At 50.8% G+C, this 20,590-nt stretch overlaps 1 protein-coding gene across 2 annotated transcripts in view; it reads left to right on the forward strand.

The window, feature by feature from the left end:
• The window catches only part of DHX30 (DExH-box helicase 30), a 574,174-nt gene that overhangs the window by 192,036 nt on the left and 361,548 nt on the right, over positions 1-20,590 (forward strand). For both annotated transcript variants that reach the window (XM_085628644.1, XM_085628645.1), the window contains one exon: positions 1,732-2,556. In XM_085628644.1, coding sequence (XP_085484770.1) covers positions 1,732-2,556 — 825 coding nt within the window. The remainder of the gene's footprint in view (positions 1-1,731; positions 2,557-20,590) is intronic.

Here is a 20,590-nt window from a genome sequence, read left to right on the forward strand (position 1 = left end):
TTAGCATGTTTAACGTAACTGTTAATGACGTAATTCTCTCTCTATAAAGTAAAACTCTGGCTGGTCATGATTTTATTGACTGGATTTTATTGACTGTTACTTATTCTGTCATTTAGAATCTAAATTTCTAATCCCTTCCACCCTTTGGAGTATGCCTTGACTACTCATCCTGTCTACCCTGGGAAAGACAAGTGCCTAAAGACAGTAGTTTGGCTGTCCAACTGGAGTGCAGTTTGTGGCCTTGGGCACCAGTAATAACAAGTACCCTCACCAAATGCTGTCCACTAATCATTAGCTGCCCAAGACGTCAAAGAAAAGGTCTTACATATTTTGAGAACTCACTTCTTGATTTTATTTAGAGAGAGCATCAACAGATGGTAGGTTAGGTTAGATGGTAGGGCTGATAATATTTTATCAGACCTATTTATAGTTCAACATCTTTCTCGCTCCGCTCTGCTCATTTTAATTTGATTGAGTGCAGTACTTTCTGTATCATTTAAATTTGTAATATTTTATTTATTGTGAATGAAATAAAGATTGTACTTAATATTCAAAGGGCTGCCTCTTTTGAGACAGAGGACTCATGTTATTTCTATGTGCAAGAAGGATAAGTTGTTTTTATAAAACCGCGTTTTTGGCTACTGTTTGGGACAGAGGCAGAGGAATATGGGGAGGATACCCAAATGTTGGTGCTAAGAAGCATGCTTATGTATTTCTTTCTTTCTGTGGTGTGCATTTCATCCCAAAGGATAATACTGATTTACTTGGGCAATCGCTTTGCAGAGCTTGTATGAGTAGATTTAGTAATTAAAGAAAAAAAAAAAAACCTCTCTCTCCGTTTCTCTCTCTCGTTGAAACTTGTGTGTTGGTAAAATTCTATTTAGCTATTGTAAAGTTTCCCCATATGGTCAAACTAGAAGAGAAATAATTATATGCAATGGTCTAAAGTTGGCATAATGTTTTAGTGGGTGTTATCATAAAAAGTTGGAGTACACAGAGAATGAGGGAAGCTGAGGAGATGGTTACAGAATTTCTTAAATTCGGTTATGCTCTATGGATCGAGTAAGAAGAGAGACCCTGAATCCTGGTAATTCTTAATTAGGTGTAGATGGGAGGTTTTCGATTTATTAAAGGGATTTGAAAGTAGATGCGTTCCAGGTGGGTTTTAAAGGATTTCAAAAAGGTGCTAACGATCTCGATTTTGTTTTTATTTCAGATTTTGGGGTGTATAGTGAAAATGAATGTAATAATGTGGAGGTCGTTTAGTGTGTTAAATGTTGCAGATTTACCTGTTAGAGATTTGTAGGAAAACATACTCTCATAGTTTCTATAATTTTAAAGCGTTTATAATTTCTGCCTGCATCAAACTTATTTTTAGCAATGTTTTGCTACAAATGCTGCCAAACACTTGCATGTAACTAACCATACTTTATACTTCTCATGTTTGCTCTCCCAGTATCTAAAATTCGAAATATTGCTAAGTTTTGTGCAGTTGGATGTTTAGGTGGTGATGCGTATGTATGGTATCGTTGTTCAAAGTCACATTCTGTTTTACTCTTACACAATACAATTTAGTAATTGTTTATACAAAGTGTTGTTAAGTACTCCAAATATTGAGGTAAATATCTGGGGTGCATTTACTTTTAATCTGGAGAATCCTCTTTTTATAATACGTGTTCCGGGAGCACCTTTGATCAACTTTTGTGACTGTTCTCTCCATCTTTTGCTCAGTTCCCTTTAGATTCTTCTGAACCCGAACAACTAATGTCTGCCAAAGAAGACACCATGGATGGAGACACAGATATTGATGTAATCTCTGATGCTATTACTGGGGGGCCTTATCGCTCCATGTCACATGAGGAGGCAAAATTCCTCAGTGAAACCCTTCTTGATCGTTGGAAAATGAGGTCTTCGTTCCAGCGGCAGGAGCTGGATCCTCTGCCCGTGGACTCTCACAAGGAGACTATTATGTCAGCTATCAAACACCATCCTGTGGTGGTCATAGCTGGAGACACTGGCTGTGGGAAGACTACTCGGATACCCAAGTTCATTCTCGAGGACTACATCACCCAAGAGAAAGGGGCACACTGCAATGTATTGATCACCCAGCCACGTCGGATCAGCGCAGTCTCTGTTGCTCAGAGGGTTGGCCATGAACTAGGACCCAGGCTTCGTAAAAACGTAGGCTTCCAGGTGCGATTGGAGAGCAATCTTCCGGCTCGTGGTGGGGCACTTCTCTTCTGCACTGTGGGAATCCTCCTGAGGAAGCTGCAGGGAAATCCTAGTCTGGAAGGGGTCAGCCATATAATTGTAGATGAAGTGCATGAGCGTGATGTGAACACTGACTTCCTGCTCATCCTTCTAAAGCGGGTCCAGGCACTGAATCCAGACTTGCGTCTTGTTCTGATGAGTGCCACCGGGGACAATGAGCGATTTTCACAGTACTTTGGTGGCTGTCCCATCGTTCGAGTGCCGGGTTTCATGTACCCTGTGAAGCAATACTACCTGGAGGATTTACTGCCAATTCTGGAAAAGAACAGAAAGACTTTGGCAAAAGTAAGTGTCTTAAATTTCTTTTTGGAGCTGCTTTCTGAACCCTTCTGGGCTGTTACTAACCTGCCAGGCCTTCCCCTAAAAAATAAAGTTTATTTTGTTTCTAGATAAGGTCCTCTAGCATTGCATCTTCAGTAGGTGTACAAACTTTTTAAAAATCGCTTTTGTTAAAGCAGTTGAAAATGTGTAAATATATTAACAGTAGTGTTTGTGACATTACGCTTAGCCTCAGCCGCAGGAGTCAGTTGTAACGGGGCCACTACCTGTTCCATGGGTACTTGCTGCTGCCTACTCAGGGACATTTGCTGATACTAATATTTTCTTTGTTGCTGCTAGTTCACTGACCGGATTTCGGTCTTTTACTGTGTTAAGTGTATCTTTTACTGTGTTTACTGTGTTTTTATCTGCACTCTGAACCGCATACCCTCATTTAAAATCAGAATTCACTCACCTGCCGCTTGAGCAGGATCTTTCTCTCTCTCTCTCTTCCTAGTCACGAGCGCCATCTTGAATCGGTCTAGATCCTAAACTTTGAGCGCCATCTTGGATCGGTCTAGATCCTATACTTTGAGCGCCATCTTGCAACGTGCATTCACGCGCTCAGACGGGGAGACTATAAAACACAGAGTCATGCAAGCGCGCAGCGGGCGCGCCTCAGGCGCGCCGGAGGCGCGCCAGAGGCAAGCCCGTCTGCGCCCGTCCGCGACCGGACTCGGCCCAGGGCCATAACTTCTGGCGCTCCACTATGCTATTCTTCCCTGCAACTAAGACAGTTGAACCCTGGCCATTCCGACCGACATTGCATTACTCGGCCTCTCTCCACTGCAGTGGGCGTTACCCCCACCCCTTGCCCTGGGTGTCAATACCAACTTCCGCAACCTCGTCTTCCTGGCTCCTCAGCCTTAGACCCCCCTAGCAATATACCTTTTCATGAATTGCATATCACTCAGCCCCATGGTTATCGAGCAGCGCTCATTAATACGCGCTCCCTTCCCTGTCACAGCTTACAGATCAGCGAGTTTATTCTCGCCCATGATCTTGACTCCTTTTTTGCCACTGAAACCTGGGGAGATGCTGGTTCAGGACCGGACGTTTGTCTGGCAACCCCTGAGGGCTATAGTGTCGCTAGGCATGATAGACATATAGGAAGAGGTGGCGGACTTGCTATCATTTACAAGAATCTCTATCGCACTACACTCGATCCCATACAGTCCATTAACTGTGAAGCAGCCACCTTTGCTATTAATATTAATCACAAACAAGCCCTCAAGGGAATTTTGCTATACCGACCTCCTGGGCCCCGAAATTCTTTCCTTGCCACACTCTCTGATTTTAATGATCTTATCATAAGTTCGCCGGAATACATGATCTTAGGAGATTTTAACTTCCCTCTGTAAGAACAGGGCAACCACGAAACCACTCAACTCACTGATGATCTCCTAACCTTAGGACTTCAACAATTGGTGAAGGGAACTACACACCAGGCGGGGCACATACTAGATGGTCTGTTTACCAACAACTCAGGCATCTTTGTACAGGATATTCTTCCTCTCACCTGGTCAGATCACAGGGCCATTATCTTTGGGATCCATACACGGCACGCTAACCCTCCCCATTCCAGGCCACGAACTAGGTTAGGGACCCGTGCTTGGAAAAATGCGGATATCCATCAGATGGCAGATATCCTGACACTATCCTTTCGTATGGGGATAGCCAATCCTGTCTTCTCAGCCTCCGACTTCCAAGACTGGATTAGGAATGCTGCTGATCAGGTGGCGCCGGAGAAGTTTACGAGACCTAACAGATTATCCCCTTCGGCGGTTTGGTATACCGAAGAGCTTAGGCTCCACCGACAACATTGCAGGAACTTAGAAAGGCGCTGGAGGAAATTTTACTGCCCCATAGCCAAGCATTCCTACAAAGACGCCCTGACAATATACAAAAAGGCTATCATTGCCCGAAAAAGTGCATTTTTCTCGGCTAAAATCGAGAATGCCAGCAACTCTGCTAGAGAGATGTTTTCAGTGGTCACCACTCTGTCCACCCCCTCTACGGGACCTGGGGTCGAACCCTCTCAGTCCCTCTGTAATGCTCTGTCCAGCTTTTTCACCACTAAGGTAGCAGATATATACTCATCCTTTGCAGGGAACGCAGAGACTAGATCCAGAGTCTGCAGTGGTGTAGAACCTGCCACCGATCATGATCCCTTCTCTTCCTTTGCTCCCATTACGCAAGATCAAATCAGCAGACTTATCCTTACTACCAAGTCTGGCTCCCCCTTAGACCCCTGCCCTCCTTCAGTGATGGCTAACCTTAGCGAGGTGATCTCTTATCCACTTATGAAAATCTGTGACACTGCATTTCAAACTGGTCACTACCCAGATCTTTGGAAGAAGGCCGTGATCAAACCTCTCCTCAAGAAACCCTCCCTGGACCCCACAGCTCTGGCCAGCTATAGACCAATAGCGTGTCTCCCCTTTCCTGCCAAAATATGCGAATCTCTGATGAATAAACTCCTCTCAGAGTTCATCGATACTCACCAACTTCTCGACGAAACGCAGTTTGGCTTTAGGAAAGGTCATGGAACTGAGACCGCTTTAATAAAAGCTTCAGATGAGATTAGAGCCATTATGGACCAGGGAGGTGCGGCTGTCCTGATTCTGCTGGATTTGTCCGCAGCCTTTGACACGGTCGACCATGATATTCTGGTCGACCGTGTCACAGCCCTGGGGATAAACGGTATGGCTAGAAATCTCATTTCATCTTTTCTTGCCTACCGTACCCAGACAGTGAAGTTGGGTAACTTCTGTTCTCCTGTCTCTGCACTGCCCTGTGGAGTCCCACAGGGCTCCTAGCTAAGTCCAACGCTATTTAATATCTATGTAGCAGACTTAGCGAGGGTAATAAAGGCCCATGGGCTGCGACTTACATCCTACGCAGATGACACCCAACTGGTTCTGGCAATACACAAGGACGGCCCAGCGGTGGCAGCTAATTTCCAAAGCGCCATGCTTGCTGTCAGTACCTGGATTTCCTCCAACTGTCTGAGGCTTAACTCGGACAAAACCGAGGTCATGACCTTTGGTAATCTCTCCCCGGTTTGGTCTTCTGCCTGGTGGCCTGACCAGCTGGGCTCTCCTCCTGTCCCAGTTGATAAGGCCAGAAACCTGGGAGTAATTTTTGACAGCAAGCTGTCATTCAACCTTCATGTCAATAAGGTTGTGTCATCTGCGTTCTTTATTTTAAAGAAAATTAGGAAAATACTGCCTTACCTTCCCACCTCAGCTGGGAAGACCCTGGTCTCTACCCTAGTGTTTTCTAAAATCGATTATGGGAACGCCCTCTTCCTTAATACTCAGAAACTCGTTCTATCTAAGTTGCAGTCCATACAAAATGCTGCTGAAAGAATTCTTCTTGACATCCCCCGCCGCCAGCCAACTACTCCAGCCATTCGTCACCTGCATTGGCTAAGAGTAGAGGGCCGCATTAAATTCAAGGCCCTCTGTATTGCCTATAAGGCAGTGCATGGCGTCGGTCCAAAGTTTCTGATTGAAGCATTCCAGTTGTATAGCCCCAAGAGACAGCTGAGATCCGCCAACTCCTGCCTGCTTCCGTTACCTCGCACCAGAACGGCAACCTGGGGAGACAGGCGCTTCCTGGTTGCCACACCTAAACTCTGGAACCTTTTGCCACTCACCATAAAAACTGCCCCCAATTTGATAAGCTTTCGTAGGCTCTTAAAGACATGGCTGTTCAATCAGTAATCCTGTGGCTTGGTCTCTCGTTTTTTGTCACATGCGCCGAGACACCTTCGGGTATTTGTTTGCGCAATAAAAATCGCGAAATAATAATAATAATAACAATAAGACACTCACAAACTAGAGCTGCATGTATTAAGTGTTTCACAAGGATTAAGTAGATGAATAAACTGTGTTGCTGCCTGCTTGCTTTTACTTTACCGACTCTACTTTGTGTCTGCAGATATTGTTTTCTTTTTTTGGGTGGATATAATTGCATTTTCTCCTTCTGTTAAACAATATTTCGTTGAATTAAGGGTTTCTCTTGCAAAGGGCTCCCTTCTGCTTATCTTTTTGTTAATTTTCAAGCTGAAAATGTGCCATTATGGGTAAAATAGCGCATGAACTGGGAATGTTTGTGTCATTATTGTGCATTGAGGACTCAAATTATCTTCCCCTTTTACTCTACATCACGTTTTGATAGCCACATATAGAGGCAATTGTTTGTCATTTTCACATTAAATGCAACTCCAATCAAAAGTACTAACCATTGCGTGCATTCAGTTATAATGAAATATTTGTTCGTCTGAGCTTTCATGACTAGAGTTATGCATTGGGACCTGCACTGTTTAATATGTTTGGTTTAAAATGTGGCAAACTATTTTTTAATGATTTATTTTAAGATCTGCATATAGGAGCGCCTTCAAGTTGGATCAGTGTAGTCTGAGTCGATGCAGGCAGGGTTTTGGTCTTGTCCTCCTTATATTGGTCAATAGGGGAGGACGTTTTGATAGTTGCCATCTTTAAGTTGAATTTAAATTAATTAATGTTAGTTTTATGTTGCATCTCAGTGACCGTAGAGACCCTCAACACAGTATTTCATTTGTATCATAGCACAACTTATCGTATGGGTGACATCTTGCATGGTTGGACAACAGTGTATGTCATTTGTGATCAGAGGGAATGAGGCTCTAATAAACTCTGAACTTGAGTCCATAATGTGCTGTTTGTTCTGCATCTGTTGATGGACTCTTCTGCCGCTGAGCATGCTTTTCAGATGTGTGTGGGTACCATTCTTTGTTCTTTCACACAGAAGCGACAATAAGACATTGATAATTTGTTGTAGATAGAATTATTTTTCTGCAAGGTTCTGTTTGTCGCTGAGGCCCCTACTTTGCTGCCAAACACTCTACAATGTTGAACTAAAAGGTGTAATTGATATATCCATTGATATTTTAAGCAAATGACTAAAATGGTGTGTAGATTTTTAAGACAAAGCTTTAGTGACATTTTATACATCCATAGGTGTCCTCCCTACTTGCTGCAACCTTGCATGTTGTTGTTCATTAGGAGTTTATGATTTGCGTAGAGTGAACAGACAGTGTATTATAATAAACAGTCTAAAACATTTGTGGTTTGAACCTTGATCTTTTTGAGACTGTTTGGCAATCGGTATGCATTAGTGGCTGTGAGTGGCTCAACTACTTTGGAAACTAGAAATATCTTTCTTCTGAGTAGCCTATTTGTCCAGCCTATCCAATCAAAAAACTTATTGGAATTGATTTGTCCCACGCTGAACATGTCAGTAAATATCACTCCACAGCCCTGGATGAATTGTTTCAGTCTCAAGCACTGCCCTCCATGGCTGACCAGTATTCAACCTGTTTGGGATCAGAGGGGTCATAAACCATTAAAGCCAAATTGTAAGTCAGAAGCTTTGTGACTATAAACATCTTGCTCAAACCTAATTTTTTTATACTATATCTGTTGCAGCCTGCCTATTTATTTGCCCCGCTTTTCCGTTAAGAAAATGTGTTGGACTGTAAGGATGTATTTTATTAGAACCTGAGCTTATTCTTCTGAAAGGAACCCCCCCAGCGCGCACACAGACAAATAAGAAGCAGAGAACACTGGGTAGTTCCCAAGCTTAGATGGAGAAGAGCTCCTGCATAGAGCACCCTACAACACAAGCGACACTCTGAATCTGCTCACTTCAAATGGCTGTTTTTATAGGAAAATGTTTAAGTATACGATTAGCACAGTGCCATCCACGCCTATATTTATATATCACAATGTGACGGGCAGAGATTTTATAGAATTTACCATTAATCAGGTCACATTGCGCAAATGTTTCTTATGCATACAACCGGATTGAATCCCAATCTAGGAGAGTCTTTTCACTATGTCAACATGTAGTACCTGACTTACTGCCAACAGTAAAGTAAATACACATGCCATTGTAAATGTGGTAAAATGCCTTCTCGTGTAGCTAAACAACATAGAAAAAATACTATTACCTATTGTGCACTCTTGTATATAAGTCACTTACTTTTCACAAGCGCGCTATGTGATCAAGGCCGAATGTCTGGGGGCCGAAACGCATCATTTGGACCTCGATGTGTGAATAAAACACAGCTATATCATTTGCTTTTGGAGTCTGTGCCCTGGTGTTGCGCCGTTGTGGTTTGGATGCCTTGGGATTTTCGTTTGGAGATATATAAACAGACATTTGAGGTGAGCAGATTCAGAGTGTCGCTGGTGTTATATATATCTATATCCATCTTACTGACGTTTGCCAGTAGGTAGTTATAGTTAGGACCTACTTTCCATTGGAAAAGCATTTTTTTACTTCCCTATAACTTTGGCATCTTTGACCAATCATCAAATTTCATCCAAAAAGTGTCCAAGTAGGTTCTTTGTGTCATGAAAAGTTTGGGGGTGATCTGTGCAGTGGGGACTGAGAACTAGGGGCATGAAAAAAGGGTGCGTTTGTAATGTTACTTCCCAGATGAACTCGTTGTCGAACCTACAGCCCGAACTGCTGGACGGAATTACGCCAAATTTGGCCAAAAAGGTAGATGTTGTTACGCAGATTGCGCTTTTTGTTATTTATTGTAAATCTGTTCAGTAGTTTTTCAGAAATTTAAGAAGAAAAAGATAGATCTATCCAGGGGCGGCTGGTGACATTTGAAGGTGGTGAGGTGTGGAGGTCCGAGTTGAGTGCCCGGGGTTGGGAAGGGGGTGGGGGGGATGGGGGGTTGAGGGGGGGGCTCTTCGGCAGGGTTCTCCTCCTGAAAATGTTTTGAAGGAAGGAGTGGGTTGGTGGTGCGTTTTCAAGCGCATATTTGGGAGGGCAGGAAGGTTGAGAGAGGATGAACAGAGGAAGGCGGACTGCAAGGAGGGTGCAGGGAAACTGCAAGCCCCAAGAAGAGGAGGAGAACGAAGTAAAGTATTTCTTGTGAAGTTTCAGACGTTTACTTTGTGTACCTGTATGCCCACGCTGTTTCTCATTAGCAGTAACAGGCGCCTGGTCTGTGTCCTCCAGCTCCCCTCCGAGGACACATGGAGCTCAAGTGTTACACAGTCATTTCCCTTTTGCTTCCTTTTGGAGACTCACGGGCCGGCACAGTTCATAGCAGGTGCCCAAAGTGCTTATGACAAAATTGGCAGCACATGAAAGCAATTTAAAACACAACGCTTCCGGCCCATTTAGAGGTGGCATACTTTTTCTGTCACACATGTGCAGATGCTCCCGTACTTGCAGAGCGAATGCTGACATGGCGACTTCACGGATCTAAAGTAGTAATTTTGCAGCACTAACCACAGCCTTCCCTGTTAAGTGTTACCCAGAACCCTCCTTCCCGTCCACCACACCCTGGCGTTTTCCACTGCGCACCTCTAAAAAGCTTCTACGCCACACTTCTGCCAAACAATGCGTCCTTTCTGCAGCTGAAGCTCCGCTCCGCGCGTGCACAAATCTATAAATTAAACCACCCAAGCCACATTCTGGAATATCTTCTGAAAGTGTACACGCGCGCGCTACTCTAAGACTTCTGCACTGAAGTCACCACCACAGTCGATCTTTCACATTCGCGCCTCTTCTCTGCTTGTGCTTTCTAGTTGCCGATTAATCATTTTTCAAGACAACCTGCATCATGAATGTTCATGAGCACCACTGTTTATTTTGAAGGATCCACTTACCAAGTGGTGACATCTCAGAGTGCTCACACAGATCTGGGCCTGTGAGAGGCTGGAGCCTGGAGGGCGAGAGTGTTCTGCAGTGCTGTGCGGTGACTGCGGCCGGTGCCGGTGTCCATACCGAGCAATGCACAGCCAGCAGCACATGGAGTGCAGCTAACCTGCTGCGTGCCATCAGTCGTGGTGCCGGAGTCAGAGCTGCGCGGCGGCGGGCGGGCTCTTCTGCAGCCCACGCCCTCAGCTCCCATTGTCCAATCAGGAGGCCTGGGACTAGCGCGAAGGCAAGGGGAGTGCTCCGGTTTTTGCCACCCACTGCCCTGCCCCTTGCCATTGATTTCAGTGGCGCGCTGCTGAAAACGCCTGGGGCGCAGCGTAGGCGCCCCATTTGAAACCAGGCATTTTCCACTTTCTTTTTTTTTTTTTAACGTTTCAAAAACCTTTATTAACATAGAGGAACATTACAAATAGGATCGCCTTTCCGGCACATTTCAGCGCAAAGGTTCCACTCCGCGCACGGGAAGTTGATGTCACCCATACACAGCCGTTTAGCCGACATCCCGGGGGACCGGCGGCGTTGCTACAATCATGAACTGAGAAAAACCCCGAGCAAGGTTGCGGCGCCAGCCAGGGCCGTGTCCGCCCCATACCTTATGGTAGCGAGCAATCGTTAAGCAGGGATACCCACGTACCCCTCACAGCCCGCCCGTCTGGCACACCCCTAGAGTGTTCCAGCCTTATCACTTAACCCTCCCGCCCATCCCGTCTACTACACATTCACTGTCTCCTCCCGTCACACCGCTGCCCATTCCCGCGTCTGTCAACTCGCAGTCTAGGCGTACCCAATAGGAGCATCGTCCCTCAGTCGATCAACATACACCCTGGCAATACACACACACTCGATGCAAGCCATTCAGCCAGCCAGCCCAATCAGACCTGGGACGGACCATTCCCCACTCCACACAAGCAGGCGCCCACTCCGACTCAGTCGCACAGGGAACCTCACAAGCGCGCGCCCTCGGTATCCCGATCACATCCAGTGTCCCCCCCAGCTAATACCGACAAACTGGGTTCCCCGTTCTGCGCCCCCCTCTGACAGTCCAACTCAGGGTCCCCGGATACCAAAGACGTTCTGTACAGCCCCCAGAAATTCTTGGGACGGCTTTTCGGTGGTAACAATTCACTGTATATATCCGCCTGTGTGCTGCAGTAGAGCATGTCACTGGCCCATCGCTTTTTAGTGGGTAGTGGTCCTCTCATCCAGCAAATCGCCACAACTCTTCTGGCTATTAACAGTGCCATGTCCACCAGGCGGCGCAGTGCCTGCGGGAGTGGTCTGGAGTACCCCAGCAGCGCCAAGGATGGGGTAGGGAGAATCTCCACCTCCAAAATCTTACTTAGTTCTCGGAAAATCTCCGCCCAGAACCTGGCGACCCCCGGACAGTGCCAGGCCATGTGTATAAAATCCGCAACAGGGAAGTGGCAGCGCTCACACTCCGCTGTCTGACGCAAACCGTACCTATACAATCTCTCCGGGGTGTAGTATATGCGCTGCAGGAATTTAAAATGCACCAATCTGTGTCGGCTATTTAATGACACCTTCTTGGTGCTAGCGCAGCAGTATTTCCACATCTCATCTGTGATCTCCATATTTAGATCTGTCTGCCAGGCAAGTCTCGCCGCAGCACACCGGCTTACCTCACGCTGATCCCCCAGCCCCTTGAGTGTCGTGACCAGTTTGGCCGACGCCGTGGTTTTTATAACATAAGTGAGTTCCGGGACCTCCGGAGGCTCCGCCAAACCCGGCCCCAACAGGTCCGAGAGTGCACTGCGCACCCTGTGAAACTGAAAACGCTGTAGGAGTGAGGGAGCCGGCTGCGCAGATCCAATCTGTTCCCACGTCTTGGCCACTCCGTCAGCAAATAAATCCTCCATCCTAATAATGCCCAACTTGCTCAGCACCTGCAGCACACCCTTCTCTCGCAGCGGGGGGAGCCACATCGCCCACTCTACAGGCAGCAACGGAGAGTACAATATCGCACAACCCCGGGCCTTCGCCAATGCCGACCATGCGTGGTTCGTGGCTTTGAGGGAATCTAAATTTCCCACCCTGCGATCCGCCGGCAGAAAGACAGTCGCAGGCAAGGGAAGCGGGTCCGCGAACAAACGCTCGAGAATCACATGGGGAACCCCCGTGTCAGCATGTATCCACGTGTGCAAGTGTGCCGCCTGGGCGACTCTGTAATACCTTTCCAGGTCCGGAGCCCCTAGCCCCCCCAGTTCGTACGGTAGTGTCAACACCTCCCATCGGACCCTGGGCTGCTTACCGCCCCAGGCCAGGCTTATTAGCGTTTGGGTCAGCTGCTTGAAGAAGGCCTTGGAGAGCACAACCGGGATATTATTGAACAGGAACAAAAACCTCGGCAAAACCACCATTTTCATGATGGCTATTCTGCCCAGTAGCGTCAGGGGGAGCCGATTCCACCTTTCCACATCCTCGACTAACTTGGTGTATGCCACTCCGTAGTTCTCCCGGAGGAGCACCTCCGGATCCCTGTGGAGCTGAATCCCCAAGTACCGGACCGCGTCCGTCGTCCACTGCAGTGGATAATCCATCTGGAATGGCAGCGTTATCGGCGTCAGCGGAAACGCCAGCGATTTGCTCCAGTTCACCTTAAGGCCCGACGGGGCCCCAAACCGAACCACCTCCCTCAGAATGGAGGCAAGATTCTCCTCCGGGTCCCTCACATACAGCAGGGTATCGTCTGCATAGGTTGAGATGCCAATCTGATAGGTAGGAAAGCTGATGCCCTCGTATCTATGGTATTCCCTAATTGCGCAGGCCAAGGGTTCCGCCACCAGGGCGTATAAGAGGGGTGAGAGGGGGCAACCCTGTCGGGTGCCTCTGCCGATATCAAAGGCGCTCGTGACCCGATCTCCAATTCTTAGCCTAGCGGTGGGACGGAAATACAATGCTCCAAGCATCTGCAGGAAAGGCTCACCCAGCCCAAACCTACGAAGCACACGCACCATGAATGGCCACTCTACAGAGTCAAAGGCCTTTTCCATGTCCAGGAAAATTGCCAAGGCCTTGCTCTCCGGGCGTACGTGCTGCATGGTTCCCAAAACCGTTCGGATGTTGTATGTGAGGCTTCTGGCTGGGATAAAGCCCGCCTGCTCCGGAGCCACAAGCTCCGGAACCAGCAGCGCCAGGCGCGTGGCTAGGACCTTAGCATACAACTTAGCGTCCACATTAATCAGTGAGAGCGGTCGGTAGGACCCGCATAGGTTAGGGGGTCTCCCAGGCTTCGGGACAGTGACCAATAGAGCTTCTCTCATGGTTTCCGGCATACAACCCTCCTGACAGTTTATCAAATAGCGTGATCAGGTGCGGTAGGAGCACGTCCTAGAACGCCTTGTAGAAGGCCACTGGCAACCCATCGGCGCCCGGGGCACTGCCCGACCTCATACCCTCCAGTGCCTCCAGGATCTCATCCTGTTGTATTGGCAACATCAAAAATTCCCTCTGGGAGTTAGACAAGAAGGGCATTTTTATGTAGCTGAGGTAGTCATCTATTTCCTCCTCCATATGCGCAGATTTAGATGAATAGAGTTCAGCGTAGTACTGTCTGAATTCCGCCACAATCTCCTCTTCGTCTGTGATCACTGTGCCTGCAGAGGTAACAAGTTCATCAATTACCAGGGGCTGTCTGCTATTACGCAATATCTTTGCCAGCAAGGAGTCCGGGCGCTCGCCCTCCCCGTACGAACGGGCGGTAGCATACTTGCCCAGGTGCTGTACCTCCCTGTCTGCTTCGCTATTGTATTCCGCAACCAACTCGCGAATCCTAGCTTCAACCCCGTCATCCGGGGACCGCTGTAGCTGCTTTTCAAGCTGCACTAACTGCGTCTCTATGGTCTGTAGACGCTGGCGGATGGACTTAAGGACACCAGAGTGTTTGGCCATGCCACGTATGTAAGCCTTGAAGGAGTCCCATACCGTGGAGAAACTCTGTACTGAGCCCAGATTCTTATCGAAGAAAAATTCTATGTCTTCCGCCAACTCACCCCTGAAGACCTCATCCAGCAGTGAGTAGGGCGGCAGTCGCCAGGTGAAGGGCGGGACCCGTTTGGCCGGGGCCTCCAGTATCAGCAGCAGGGGGGAGTGGTCCGAGAGTGTATGCGGGAGGATCGCGCACCCCTTAACCACTGCTAGTAGGGTACGCGACACCAGCCAATAGTCAATTCTAGTGTGCACGTCATGGTACGCGGAGTAGTGCGTATAACCCCCTTTCCCCGGATGTTCGTGCCGCCAGGCGTCTACCAGATCGAGTCTAGTCAGCTCCGCCTGCATGCGTAAGGCAGCCGCCGCTGGGCGTCTCAACGTCCCCGAAGAGCGGTCCACCGATGGGTTGAAGGTGAAGTTGAAGTCGCCCCCCCACACCATCCTCGCGCGCTCATATTGTCTACAGAGCGCCGCCAGCGCGGCGTAAAACTCCGGATTGTCAAAATTAGGACCATACACGTTGACCACCACCAGTTCATGGCCTTTCCCTGCACATCTAGTGATTAGGTAGCGCCCATTCGGATCAGCCTCCAGCACCGTCAGCTTTAAATTGGATCTCGGGTTTACCCAAGTGATTACCCCCCGGGAGTGCGTCGTAAAGCCAGCCGTCGCGCTAGTGCCTGCCAAGCCCCGTGCCGAAAGCATTTTACTCCCTAGTGGGAGGTGGGTTTCCTGTATTAGTGCTAGGTCAATGTGTTGCCTGTGTAAATAATTAAGCACTTTCCTGAGCTTGCGAAAGTCGTTCAGCCCCCGTACATTCCACGTCAATGCTCTCAGAGTACTAATAGTGCTTTCACCATTCGCCACATTAGAGACTGCCATCAGTGCACCTACATTCCATTAGTACCGCCAGGAGAGTGTCCACGCAGAGTGCCACCAACTGGGCAATACCAGGCATCCACGACCAAAGCAGCAACGATACAGCAGAACACAAATCACTCAGTGCGTCACGCGCCCCTCCATCCTTTAACTCAGAAACTCCCCCCAACATCATTCCCCCTCACCCACAGCCGACCTCCCCCAACCTGGCCAGACAGGACCCTGAGCCCACCCCCCACCCCTCAAAACCACACCCATACCTCGTAAACATTTCCCCAACCAGTCCCAACAGGGACCTCGTAAAGCAGCAGCGTGGGGGCAGAGACAACCAGGCACTAAAACTCACTCCACCAGGTTGCACCTTAAGATTACGGTGTACCCCCCCACCCCGCCCACAGATAACGCCCTGCGCAAGCCGCCCTGTTTCCGCCTCCATGAGGCCAAGGGGGGAATCCCATCCACACCCACGAGCGGTGGGGCCGCGCGCCCCGCAAATGGAAATCTATGCCTCCCGGGAGACCCGAGGCACCCGCCCACCCCCACCCCGGTTAACTCAGTTCCATTCCAGTCAAGCCAATGTCTTTAACCAATCCCGGAGGGGAGGAGGCGGCTCCCCAGGCCCCAGGCCGACAGGCCCGCAGCCGGGCGAACTCTATGCACTTTCCCCAGAAAATGCTGGACCGCAGGTCGCCCAGAATGCATACATGCCCAAAGTATCAGAAAGGTCTCACCAGTTGGCAGCAGCGCAATCTTCGTGTGCAGCCACACCCGTCGCCGCCGGACATGGAGCTCCAGGAGCCCCATCCATCTCCATGGAATCAAGCACCCCCTGACCAGCCAGCTGAACAAACCAGGTCCGTCGCACTGTAGGTCCGACCGCCCACAGAGGGCTAGTCCTGCTCCTCCAAACGCGAGGCCTCCTCCGTAGTATCATGTTGGCTCCGCGGGCTGCTCCGGTGCTCTCTGGACCAGTCCTTCAGGGATCTCTGCAGCGCCTTCGGGTCAGAAAAGAAGTCGGAGCGGCCCTGCCTGTTAATCCGAAGTCTCGCAGGGTATAACATCGCATAGTCCAGGCCGAGGTCGCAAAGTTGTTTATGGAGCGAATTGCCGTCGTTCTTCCTGTACCTTGGCCGTGAAGTCGGGAAAAATGGATATGTCCATACCTTCAAATTGGAGCTTGCCCTTTTCCCTGGCCACCCGCAGGGCCGCGTCCCGGTCTCTGTAATTTAGCAGCTTTGCGATTATAGGTCTTGCCGGCGCCCCCGGTCTTGGGCGAGGCCCCAGCGAGCGGTGAGCCCTTTCAACCACGAACATGGGGGAGAACACTTCCTCCCCCAGCAGGGTCCGCAGGAGCTTCTCCACGAATAGTTCCATCCTCCTGGTTTGCGTCGTCTCCGCAACACCCGTGATGCGGATGTTCGATCTCCTCGAGCGGGCCTCCAAGTCCTCTGCCTTGTCCTGGATGACCTGGAGCAGTCTGTTGATTTGCTTCCGATCCGAGTCCCACTCCGTCTGCGCGTCCTCCACCTGGGACACCCTCTTTTCAGCCATGTCCAGCCGCTCCGAGTTCTTGTCCACCCGCTCCGACATGCGGTCCATACGGTAAGTAAGCGCGTCTAGCTAGGTGTCAATCGTCGTCAGACTGCCCTGTAGACCCTTCTCCATCGCCACCAGCATGTCTCTGAGGTCCGCTCCCGCGGCGCCCCCCGTGGCAGAGCTACCGGAGGTCGACTCCGTCCCCTCCGCGCCGGGTCCCTTCGCCTTACGGGGATCAAACGATATTTTGGGTTGCGTCTTGTCGCCTTTCCCCATGGCGGCTGTCAGCGTCCGGAGCACCTCTAGGCCAGGCCACCCCAGACAGGCCCAACGGTCGATCCAGACGACCCCCGGGGCGCCGCCCCAGCTCAACAGCAAAGGGGTATCACCCCAGAGCCTCCACCAGCACAATCAGGAGTGACACCCGCGGCCAGCCAGGCCGCCCTGCGGCAGGGCCCACCTCACCTACGGATGCACCAGGTCCCGGCCCTACGTTTAGCTCCTGGTACAGTCCCCTCCGCTGCGCCAAGGCGGGTCTCCGCAGACCGCCCGCCCCAGCCCCGTGCCAGGCAGGGGGGTACCTCCAAGTGTCCAGTCGGGCAGTCAATGTCCTCCGGGGCGTATCTCCGGCCAGCGAACCTGCATCCCTCGGCGGACCGCTCCCGAAGTCGCCACCAATCCGCTGTGCGCTCCACAAGGTGCCACGGGCGTGGGCGCGCTCACCGCCACACACGAGGGCGCCCGGGGCCGCACGCCCACCACAAGGGCCCAGGGGCTCTTCCAGCCACCCCCGTCAGGGCACAATGTCCGTCAAATCAGTGGAGATGGAATCAGGCCCCAGGCAGGGTCCCCCGGATGCCCAGCCGGTTGCACCACGCCGTGTTAATCAGGCCACTGGACGCAGCACGCGCACAGGCCAGGCTCTTTCACTGTAGGGGTCTCTGCAGGCAGCGCCGTCCTCCGGAGCCGATCGCTCCGCGATTTCGCCGGCCGAAAAAGTATCGGCATCCAAGTCCGGCAGCGCAGGCTCGCCGTCGCTTCTGGGGCCGCACGTCGCGGCACGCACGCTGGAAGGCACACTAGGGCAGATCGGGGATGTCGGCACCGCCCGCCAGCCGCGGCTCCAGTCTCCGCGGCGGCTTGGACGGCTCCTCCACAACCCCGAAGGGCCTCACAGCAAGCCCCGCTCGGTGGAGGGAGGACTCCCCCGTCTTCCCAGCGAGGCGGCTCTGCAGCAAGGATCGATGGACGGATCTAATGCGGGCGAAGGCGAGGAGCTCCGCACTCAAGCGTCCGCCATCGCCGCCGGCAAGCTCCGCCCCCAGGCATTTTCCACTTTCATTGGCCACTCCCCTCAGAATGACATCACTCTTTCTGCATGTGCTTCCAGGGCGAGCAATGTTCCTCGCCCTGGCCAGCACATGCGCAGGAGGTCTCTGACCTGCTGTGACCTCGTCTTTTGAAGAAAACAAAACAGAATTTAATTTGTGATGGACACTCGGGGCAGTGCAGTGAGCACTTCATTTAAGGCTGCTGCATTGCTTGTGGTCTCTCTTGTCCTCCTCCCTGATCCTCGTCCCGAACCTAGTGGGGCAACGCCCCATTCGCCCCTATGCACCAGCCACCACTGGATCTATCTCTGGCCGCAAAGCCTTCGCGAAAAAAGAAGAGCTTGTGCAGGAAAATGCACCGTTCTGTACGGCTACCAACACTTCAACCAGGAAGTGTTGGCAGCCATCTTGGGACTTAGCTTCACTGAGTCCCCCCAAACAAAGTGAAAATAAAGAAAATGGGGCAGGTTAGGAATATCAGGACCCCCAAGCCATGGTCTTGGGGGCCCCCCTGCGACCCCACCACGACATAAAAGCATTTTTTTAAAAAATGCATTGTAATCGTGGTATTTGAGGATTTGTGTATTTTTTTTAAGCAACCGCTTGCTTTTATATAACCCCTGGGTGAGCCAGGTCCCGGGGGTATATAATAAATATAGAAGGGTGGCACACGGACCCCCCTCCTCAGGCTATTCACAGCCCAAGGACCGCAACCTCCCTGGGTTTTCTTAATAAAGGTGGGTGTGCCTAATATGCCCGCTCACAGCATTGGGGGTGCCACCTCTCCGGGACTACTTACAATAATGTGGGACGAGGAGCTCGCGGCCTCACCCCTGCCCCGGGGACCGCCACCTTACGGGAGCTAATTTAAACAATATGGGGGGTCCTCGCGTACCCCCTGCTCCCGGAACCAACATCACCCCAAGACACACTTATTTTTTAAGTTATGTGAGGGAGGGCGTAGGGCCTCCCCAGCTGCACGGGGACCTCCAACTTACCGGTGCTAAAACAAATAACAAAGCGTGGGGGGGGGGGCTCCGGCTCCCTACGCAGCCCTGGGGACCACCACCTCCCTGGGGCGCACATACAATAATTAAGGGGGTCCGTTGGAGCCCCCCGGGGGTCACCACCTCCAGGAGGCCTACATGGCCATGGTGACTGCCATCCCCAGGGCCCGCTCCAGGACCCCGGGACATTGCAGTTTTCTATGGCTTGGTGGGAGCACCGCTCACGCCAAGATATAGCAAACACTGCTCCGCTTTGTGGAAGTGTAGCAGAATTACTTTTGGACAGAGAGAGCGGCTTAGTCTGTCCAAAGGCAATTCGGCTCCCGTTTGGGGCCTTGAGTCCCCCCTCCCCCTGCGTAGCCTTGAATCTCCCCTCCCAACCCAGGTGGCTTGAGTCTTCCCCCGCGGGGGCCTTGAGGCCAGGCCCCGGGGCATGGGGTTCCCGGGGCCAAAGTTTGCCCAGACAGGGGGGGGGGGGGGGGGGGGGGGGAGCAGCACTCACGCTCCTCCCTATTTCAAATAAGATAAAAATATGAAGGCTTGGCCCCGGGTGATGGGGTCCCCAGGGAAGGGGGGACCATGCAGCCCCCTTCCTAAAAATGGCAACAAAAGAAGGCAACTCACTGAGGCCCCGCCCCCTTTCTCCACCACTCTAAAACACGCCTCTCGGCTCACTGCTGGTGGTGGGATGTGGTCCCCTTGCTCCTGACTTCCTCAGGACTAAAGTGTACTTCATCACCCAAGCAGCAGTGTGCTAGGAGGCGTGTTTGCAGATTGGTGGAGAAAGTAGGGCGTGGCCTCTGATGACCTAACAGCAATCCAGCTGTGGGGGTCTTACTGGAGGTAACAAGAGGGCTAGTTGCCCCCCAAGGACACTTAAGAGCCAAGGAGACTTCATCCCCCAATTAGTAGTGTGCCAGGAGGCAAGATTGTAAAGTGCTGAAGAAAGGGAGCGTGGCCTCCAACAACCTCTCAGAAGTCCCACAGTGTGAGGCTTACTGGGGGTAACAGGAGAGAGGTAGTTGGCCCCCAAGGAAACTTAATAGCCAAGGGGATTTCATCCCTCTACTAATAGTGCGCCAAGAGGCGCGTTTGCACAGTGGTAGAGAAAAGGGTTGTGGCTTCTGACAACTTCTCAGCAATCTTGCTGTGTTGGACTTACTGGAGGGGTAGTTGGCCCCCAAGGACATCCTTGGGGGGGCAATTACCCCTCATCTTACCCCCAGTAAGTCCCGCACAGTGGGATTGCTAAGAGGTGTTCGAAGGCCATGCCCCTTTCTCCACTACGCTGCAAATGTGGCTTGTTGAGCACTACTGGTTGGGGGATGAAGTCAACTTTACTCCTGAGGGACCTTGGGGGCCAAGAAGCCCTCCGGGTACCTTCTTTAAGTCCTACACAGCGGAATTCACAAGAGCTTATCAGAGGCCCGCCCCCTTTCTCTACCACTCTGCAAACGTGACTACTACTTTAAAAACCATAGAAATTCACTGGGAAAAAACAAAGGTTAGAGGGACGTTCTAGTTAGGAAATATAATTCTTTAAAAACCTTAAAAATTCACTGAAAA

Source organism: Triturus cristatus, chromosome 10 (assembly GCF_964204655.1).
Source record: "Triturus cristatus chromosome 10, aTriCri1.1, whole genome shotgun sequence".
Lineage (NCBI taxonomy): Eukaryota > Metazoa > Chordata > Amphibia > Caudata > Salamandridae > Triturus > Triturus cristatus.